The sequence below is a fragment of the Macaca mulatta genome, chromosome 13 (assembly GCF_049350105.2).
Source record: "Macaca mulatta isolate MMU2019108-1 chromosome 13, T2T-MMU8v2.0, whole genome shotgun sequence".
In the NCBI taxonomy this organism is placed as follows: domain Eukaryota; kingdom Metazoa; phylum Chordata; class Mammalia; order Primates; family Cercopithecidae; genus Macaca; species Macaca mulatta.
In genome coordinates this window covers 17964651-17973348 of record NC_133418.1, presented here as the reverse complement: position 1 = coordinate 17973348, position 8698 = coordinate 17964651, and the positions used below count along the sequence as shown (strand labels likewise).

The following is an 8698-nucleotide window of genomic DNA, read 5'->3' as shown; positions in this document are numbered from 1 at the left end:
CCATGACGGTGACTCAGAGCCAGCCCAGTAGCTTCAGTGCAGGAAAAATCACAAAAATTCAAACACATCCTAAACATGGGCAGTTGGTAGGAGCCGATTCCTCAATTCAACCTGTTCGGAGGCTTTCTGGGCTAGCACAGCTCTGATCACAGCCTTGCGCTTTCTGCTCCCCATGAAGGGCGGCAAGAAGGCCGGGCTCTGCTATTCTGCAGGCTCCGCTACGTGGAACCTGCCCTGTGGCCTCGGTGGCCTGTGCCAGACAGTGTGACCGTCGCCCGCAGTGAACACTCCCCACAGCGGAGCAGGCTTGGGGAAGAACAAAAACTTACCTGTAAGCCTAGAGAAGACACTAAGCCACGCACGGCCTCACGCGCACTGCATGTCAATCGCCGCCGAAGCAGGAACGAGCTCTTAATAGTTCCAGTAAATGCAAAGGCCGCCCTGGAAAACTGTGTGAACCTTTCTGACCACTCACAGGTGGGGAGCCACTGCCTGAGACACAAAGGTGAAGAATTAACCTGAAACTGCATATTATAAAACATATTTTTAAATGATGGTGCTTAATTTAAAAGACTCCCAAAGAGTACTGCATTAGAAAGTGACAGAGTGAAACCATGAGGCTGACCACAGGAGTCCCTGGAAATGTCACCAAATGTTGTGTCAAAACTGGGAAACAGAAGAACTGCACCTGATGAAACATTCGATTAATCACTCGAGTCCTCCCCACATACGAAGCTATGTAAAAAGTGTTCCCAGAAGGTAAAGTGAGCAGGAGGGCTGTGAACACACAAAGAGAGAGCCACTTCATCCACGGACCACAATAAAAGAAACGCTAACAAGTGCCGACGACACGCTGGAGTCCAGGGCTCTGGGCGCAGCTGTGACAGGGACACTCAGGGTCCCACTGTCCAGATGAGAAACCAGGGTGGAAACACCAGGGAGCCTGTCTCAGGGGGCAGAGCCAGTGAACGGTGGTTCGTACTGGGCCAATCCCAGCTGCCAGGCTCTGGGGCTTCTGGGCACAGAATCCTGTTGACTTCACTCTGGGGTGCGAGAGGCGGCAGCATCCCCCAAAGGCACCTGGAGAAGTGGTGTTACCCTACAACCCCTGTCCCCGGCGTTACCCTCCATGCCCCTGTCCCTGGCGTTACCCTCCATGCCCCTGTCCCTGGCGTTACCCTCCAAGCCCCTGTCCCCAGTGTTGCTCACCATCCTCATCACCTCCAGGCCCCTCTCCCTGTCCTCCCTCATTTTCCTGTTCAGCCAGAACACATCACATGTCTCTTCCCTTTTCAAGAGGCTCAGCTGCACCCAGAGGCATTCCAGCCTATTCGGAATGGGGCACACACCCTGGGGAATTGCCAGCACAGGGCCGGAAGGGCCTGAGACCCTCTCACTGTCGCCCAGGAAGGATGGAACAGCCCACAGTCACGCTGATTGTCAGGCAGGATGAAAACTTCTGTGTTTGAAATGTTCTTTTCACTGGAACTGCTCGGACCATTCGAGAACGAATCAGTTTAATACCAGCAAGGGCCACTCCTACTTATTCTCTGGCTACAGTTTTCCATCCACCAGCAACCACACTCCTAGGAATTATCCCTAACGCAGAATCAGCACCTTGTGCCTTTAGGAAAACCTCTTTCCCTCCAGCTTTGTCCTCCTTCCACAAAAGGTACCTCTGACTGCCTCACTCGCCGTACCAGGATTTCACTCGGCTACAGAGGAAAATCTACGTGGGGCTCAGAGGTGGGTGGTCCCCGCATGGGCAGCAGCTCTGTGACATCCTCCGAGGAGCCTGGCCCAGGCCTGCCTCACACGCCAGGACTCTGCCTTCGGGCCTTCGGGCCCCCGAAGCTGCTTTCCCTCCAGGCGTCCTGCTCCAGGCAAGAAGGCCGGACAAGGGCTCAGGGCTGCTGAGGGTCGGGAAAGCCTCCTGACACCTCCCTCTCCAGGACCCCCCATCGGCATCCCAGCATCTGGACCTGTGTCACCAGCCGCTCCGCCGTGCAAGAGAATTGGATTTTCAACTGGGTGTGCTGCTTCCCTAAACAACGTAGGGTGTTGTTACTGAGGAAAAAGGAAAAAAATGGCATCTTCTTGGCAACTCCGCAACATCCAGCCACCGGTTCTCATCACCCCAGAGATGTCCACCCAGGGCAGATAGTGTCTTCAACCAAGCGCCACTGACCCAGAAGTGCAGTAATTAGTACACTATCACCAGAGTCACCCACTCCTTCACCTTTACACCCAAGAAAAACATGTTTGCCAGGCAAACTAGATGTCCAGGAGGTATAAGGAAATCCCAAGCCTGCTTTAAGCCTCAGACTTTTGAGACCGTTGAGGGCCATGCACACAAGAGCAAGGCTGCACCCGAAAGCTCTGCTCCTGCTGGACGTCATGAACAGACCACACGGCTTAGCCACATGGACCCTTCCAGGACGTCACGAGAGGGACCTCCGTGGTACACGCAATGATGTGCACTTCGTTGAGCCTCGAACAGACCACGCCCTTGTTACAGGGTCGGTGATCCACCTCCTGCCTTCAGTCATCCACCTCGCCGAGGGTCTGCGTCTGCATCTGTAATAACTTTGCTGTTTTACCTGGGTACCAAAATGCAGCATCGTGATGTTTAAAGGACTTTAAATATCAACACCCCGGGTGCAGTTCTTGTCACTTTAATGCAGTCACTCGATGCAGGCCTCACTCACGACTCTGAGGTAGCTCATACCTTCCCTACCTAACCAAGGAAGAAACGAAGGCATGGAAGGTGCAGCTCCTAAGGAGCAGATTAGGATTCAAACCAGTGATCTTCGTCACATGCTGACCTACCTCTCAGGCTGAGATAACGTTGAAAATTAACCAGGTAGAACAGCGTTCCATAAATCAGCTGGAAATGGTGCTCGTGGATGGGCCTGTGGTTACTCCCTGAAGAACAAGACCATTAGCCCAAAAATCCACCTGTGTCACACTCAAATGTTTACATATCCAATTATTTTTAAAATAACCCAATCAAGCATGTTCACAGCCATTTAGAGCCGTATAGATTGTCTGCTTCGCTGACAATCAACCCAAGACCTCTGTTGGCAAAGGGCACGGTGCCAGGTCCAGAGAAGGTGGGACAGAGACACAAACAGGAACCTCTCCTTCCCTGGGAGCCTCGCTCTGATGGGCCCGCGAGGACATGGTACAGACCGTGGGGTGCAGGCAGATGGCAGGCCAGGAGAAGGGGCTGCGTTGCCGGGAGGCAGTGCTTTGAGCTCTAATGGATGGAACACAGCTAACCAGTGAAGGTGGAGAGAGGGCACCCGTCTGAGAGGATGCAGAGGCAGCAAAGCACAACCGGCCTCAGGGAACCAGAAGCCACAGGGACATCAGGTTGGGTGCTGCTGTCTGCTGGCCACCGGCTGGGGGACTGTACTGGGCCTGGAGGGACATCCCTGACACTCCCCACCAGATGCCAGGGGCACCCCCAGCCCCAGGTGAGAATCACGGATCCCATAGCGAATGAGGCCAGCCTGTGGGAAGTGGGGCTGGGACAGCTCTGCACAGCTTAATAGGAAGTTGGGTTCTATTTTGTGGGGTTTTGGTCACGCCAATGGCTAGTCAGGGCTGTCCGTCAGGAAGTGATTTGAGGGCAGACTGGAGAAGGGGCTACCAAGGCCAGCGGGGCATTCGCTGCCTGGGTCCAAGGAAAAGGAAATAAAGGCTGGTGATGTGACAGTGGGGGGCAGCACAGAGGGAAGGAACTGGTGGAGACACAGGGCTGGCCCCGCACAGGGCTTTGAGCAGCTACCCGGGGGTCGTCCTATTAATTCTCCTCATGGCCCCAAGAGGCGGCTGTGAGGATCCGTCTCCTGAGGACAGAACTGCTCCAGAGCCACACAGCGAGGATCCACAGAACCAAGATCCGAGCCAGCTCCAAAGCGGGCGAACTTAAAACCTCACGCATGGTCCTGAGGCAGGGATCGGAGCCCCCTGGACACACAGACACAGGAGCTGCAGGAAAGGGAAGCAGAAACCCCGGACTAGTGGCAGGACCCAAGGTTTCTGCCCTCCAGGGCACACTGGGACCAGCCACTGCACAGGTGGACACACGGTGCTTTAACCTGTGCTGGGGGAAGGAGCCCTCACTCTCAGGGTGGAGACCGCAGCTCGATCGGGCCAGCCTCCCTGCTGGGCACAGCCTGAGCCACACAGGATGCTGAGGTGCCCCAACGTTGGGGTGCTCACAGCCACTCAGCTGAGATCGTGGTGCTTTCTGTAACCACCCTCGTTTCTTTATGGTATAGATCTGGACTCCATCCTTTGCAATGTGTGGGGTTCTAGGAAGAGGCTGGCCAGCCGGGGAAGTATCCTGGGCTCTGTCCCAGTGATGACGAACTTGGCTCCTCACAGGGCGGCCTATTCACCACAGTGACCCCCGGGGACCACGCCTGCACCCACCTTGCTGAAGATAATTCACTTCTCATCCGTGAAAGAATAAAGCTGGACAAACTCAATTTCACACTCACTTCCAACTTTAACAACTTGTGTTAGGAAATCAAAGACAAGGACTCTGACCATGTCACAAACCCAGGAAGAAAAACCCGAGACTAACGGAACGATGCCACCTTCGCGGTTCCGAGCTTAACTAGTTGTTTTTCTTTTCTGGTCTGTTTTTCTCTTTTGGTTTAAATAATTAAAGATCCTCGTTGACAAGTAAAAAAAATTCTCTATGAAGCTAAAAAAAGGGGTTCTAAGTAAACATTTAAACATTCTTCCCTATACTTTTAAAAACAGTTGCAATTATAGCTCTACTTACTGTTAAGTACTTTAACTAAATGAAAGATTAATTATACAGACTGGTAATTATAAAAAATAAGGCTACCTATTCATGACATCATGAATAATTAATAAGAACTCTTTGATTTCATTCAGACCAGGGATTCTGTGCTAATAGGCTCTCAGCTGTCTTGAAATAATGGTGAAATTTTAAAATTACTTTTGTACTTAAACGTGTCCCCAAAGAAGCACAGCGGCTAACATCCATCATGGTGCCCAGCAGTGCGACCCGCCACACTATGGCAGACACCCTGATTCACCAGGGCTGCATCCCGGAGCTGTGCTAGTGCAGAGAATGTTCAGGAAACAGACCAGGTGGCAGGAGGGGGTCTTGTCCTCAAGGAACCTCATGAGTCTTGCTAGGGGGACAAACAGCGAGAGAATGAAACCTGTAGCCATGGAATCTGGACAGCGATACCCAGGACTCGCCATGAATACCCCCTAGCTAGCATATCCGTGAGACCCGTCTGGCACAGACAGCAGCAGGGTCCGGCCCTTGGAGCACAGGGATGGCAAAGCAGGGCCATGAAAGCGGGTGGCATGCCGACAGCGGCTTCTCTGCAAGAGCTCCTGGCTCTCACGGAGCTGAGGGCTCCTCAATGGGAAATTCTGGCCGAGCTCCAGGGGAAAGCCGGTGGGAGACCTGTCTCCTCTGTCCCCATCTCCTCTGCCCCAACCCTGGAAGAGGGTCAGATATCAATGCTAACTCTTGTGCTGACTCAATTAATTCAAACAATTCAGAAAACAAACTTGCTTTAAGTATTAATTTCCTAAAAAGAACTAACATGAGTTCAAATAATTCACATAATTAAAATGATTTTAATTGTTAATTTAATTAAAACATCTCCGTTTTCACAGCGTCACGTACCTTGGTACTTTCTCCTTATTGCGTTTCCCATCTTCCAGGGCAGGTATCCTTCCACCCAGGGCAGCAGCGACTCTGGTGTCTCGGGTGTTCCCAGGCTTCCGTCAGCCCCTGGGGGGCTTACAGTTCTGCAGCGGTCCCCATCCTCATTAATCTGCATAAGAACATCCATCTGCAGAGATGCCCTGTGGCCCCGTGGCCACATCTGACGTGCAGCTAAACGCTGAGCGTGTCGCCTGGTGACAGCAGGTGACAAAACTGTGGGCAAGGTAGCACCTCTGGGCGCCGACACTCTTAATGAGTTTTTTACAAGACCATTCTTTAATGGGTGAACCCCGACAGGAAACACTAAAGATTGTTTTTAACTATTTTTTTAATCAAGACATATCTTTATCTAACGTTCACTCAATGCTAAATGTCACTTCTCCAGCCTACCCATTTAAGAATACCTAAAAGTTAAGGCTGGAATGACGCTTTCAAACACATACTCTACTCATGCATTCCCGGGAGCAGAGAGCAGCTTAATGTTTTCACGATATGCAGGCATGAAGTTTGGCGAAGGCATTTTAATATTTTTACCTGAATATTTTAATAAAATCAAAAGATCATTTTCACTCTAATACTCTTCTTAGAATGTAATTTTCCATTAAATAAACAGTCAATGTTCAGTAACCCACATGCTGATAAACTTTTGAAAAGTTTAGAAAGTATTAAGTATAATCAAAGATTACTTTTAATTTTCGAGCTGGCAAGAGCCTGTGTCAGGGAACAGAGTTCAGATTGAAGATTATTTTCTTAAAGAAGATTATTTTCTTAAAGAAGATTATTAAAGAAGATTATTTTCTTAAAGAAAAGCGAAACTCATAAAAGAGACCAGGTGATTCTATAAAGCAACACAGAATCCGTTTTCAGAAAAGGCAAACGTGGACCACAGAACATCAGTGTTGCCCGTGATGAGAGAAACAGTTAAAAAGAAGAATTCACGGTGGCCCAGCATAGATCAGGTGTGGGAGGACAGAGAGGTGAAGAAATCATCCTCCTTCTAACTTCCCAGAAAGGCACAAATGGCCAGCACTGTAACTGAAGACCACGCAGGCACCAGTGTGAACTCAAACTCCATGGCCAGCACCGTAACTGGAGACCACATGGGCAATGCTGTGAACTCAGACCTCACAGCCCACACCATAACTGGGGACGACACGGGCACCAGTGTGAACTCAGACCCAACAGCACCTGCCTGGGCTGCTCCAGCCACTAGCAGAACCTGTTGTGCAGCTGAACTGGAAGCTGATTCTGGAAACTGAGGAGCATGAGGACGAGATCCTTCTACCTCAACAGGGATCAATTTTTTAACGATTTCTTTCTGTCAGAAAACTGTTAATAAAATACTTTGTTCTAAAATGACCAGGATTTCAGCAGCCTCTACATTCCTTCATGTCAATCAAAGCTTAGGCACGTGGGTTACTTCACTGTTCATGACACCTTTTTCAAATAAACCCCGGGGCCACCTGTGTACCCAAGAGCCTGGGCCCTGAGCATTCAGAGAAAACGTCCAGGGCGAGAGTGTTCACGTCCCAGCGGTGCAGTAGAGCGCATGGGGGGAGTTTAAGCCACAAGTGGCCACACCTCCCCTGCCTCTGGCCAGTGCCCACTGCTCACACACACACTCCTTCCTCAGCCCATCCTGAGCCACGGGGCCCTCGCGTAACCAAAGTCACTGCAGCACCTCCAGGAACAAACTGGTTACAGGTGGACTGCTCTCTACGCAAGGTACGCTAGATTAAGAAAACTGACTAAAAACAGTAGGAAGAAAAACTCACTCCGCCCATTGAGGCAAGAGAAATGCACACAGCCTCTGAAATCACTGCAGAGGAGTTTTCCTGGGTTAGGTACGCGGTGGGGTGACCCTACCCCATAGCGGGGCAATGGCACATGGTGGGAACCAAGGAACATCTCCGAATAAATGTAGGAAAATGCACTCAACTCCCAAACAGAGAGAGAAACTGCTTTTTTCCTTAAAAGCTTCTGTCTTTTATTCTCAGAAAGACTCTCTTTGGTGTCTTGACTGCTGACGGGACAAGCCCATCTTCCCCAGAAAGCCACCCTGGACAGTCTCCAGATCCTACAGCCCTCAGGTCCACCTTGCCTACTGATGATCCCACATTACAAAACCTAATCATCAGAAAAAGCTTCCCAGTCCGCAGCTCACAAGTGACATTTTATTCAGGGAAATGCTATTAAAAACCTGGGGCTCTGTGTAAACGCTGTCCCCTAGGTACTGAGGCTCCACACAGATGGCACACAGGGAGACAGGCCTCACCCCTTCCTGGTGCCCCATGTCTCTCTTGACATTTTATTAGCTGAGTTTTGTGGCGGTTTGTTACTTTTAACCTGCCTGTCCAAGGCAGCTGCACTAAACTACTTGTCCAGGGCAGATCCACTCATAATGACCATCAGCTCAGAGTTGGAAGTAGCACTGGAGAATGAGGTGGTTTCAGGGCACTATGCTTCCCTGCCCTCTTTTCCAGGGGTGCCAAGTAAGTTTCTGCCGTGGCTGAGGATGTCAGCACTACACTAACATTAGTTCAATGGCAGGCCACCAATTAATACTTAAAGAACAATCTCCTTAAAAGCGAAACCCCATCTCTACCAAAAATACAAAAAATTAGCTGGGCATGGTGGTGAGTGCCTATAATCTCAGCTACTGGGGGACTGAGGCAGGAGAACTGTTTGAACCCAGGAGGCAGAGATTGCAGTGAGCTGAGATTGCACCATTGCACTCCAGCCTGGGCAACAAGAGTGAGACTCCATCAAAAAAAAAAAAAAAAGAAAAGAAAAGAAAGGAAGGAAGGAAGGAAGGAAGGAAGGAAGGAAGGAAGGAAGGGAGAAAAGAAAAGAAAAGAAAAGAAAAGAAAAAAAGAAAAGAAAGAAAGAAAGAAAGAGATTCTCACGACACTGTCAACATCTTCAGTTCTTCCCGAGCGTAGCATAAAATTATCACACACAACGTAA

At 50.2% G+C, this 8698-nt stretch overlaps 1 protein-coding gene across 1 annotated transcript; it reads right to left on the bottom strand.

Annotated features, from left to right (window-relative positions):
- Window positions 1-329: 329 nt before the first annotated feature.
- On the bottom strand, window positions 330-8199 carry LOC144333691 (uncharacterized). Its single transcript, XM_077958964.1, has 3 exons — window positions 5690-8199; window positions 2830-2925; window positions 330-492 (listed from the first exon to the last, which is right to left on the bottom strand). The coding sequence occupies exons 1-3, from the start codon at window positions 5889-5891 to the stop codon at window positions 383-385; spliced, it is 408 nt and encodes a 135-aa protein (XP_077815090.1). The 5' UTR covers window positions 5892-8199; the 3' UTR covers window positions 330-382.
- Between the last annotated feature and the right edge of the window lie 499 nt (window positions 8200-8698).

Coding starts and splice junctions, on each gene's coding strand:
- LOC144333691 (XM_077958964.1), bottom strand. CDS start 5,891: ATGTGGCCACGGGGCCACAGGGCATCTCTGCAGATGGATGTTCTTATG. Junction 2,926..5,689: donor AATAAGGAGAAAGTACCAAG/GTACGTGACGCT, acceptor CTTGTTCTTCAG/GGAGTAACCACAGGCCCATC. Junction 493..2,829: donor ACGTTATCTCAGCCTGAGAG/GTAGGTCAGCAT, acceptor TTTGTGTCTCAG/GCAGTGGCTCCCCACCTGTG.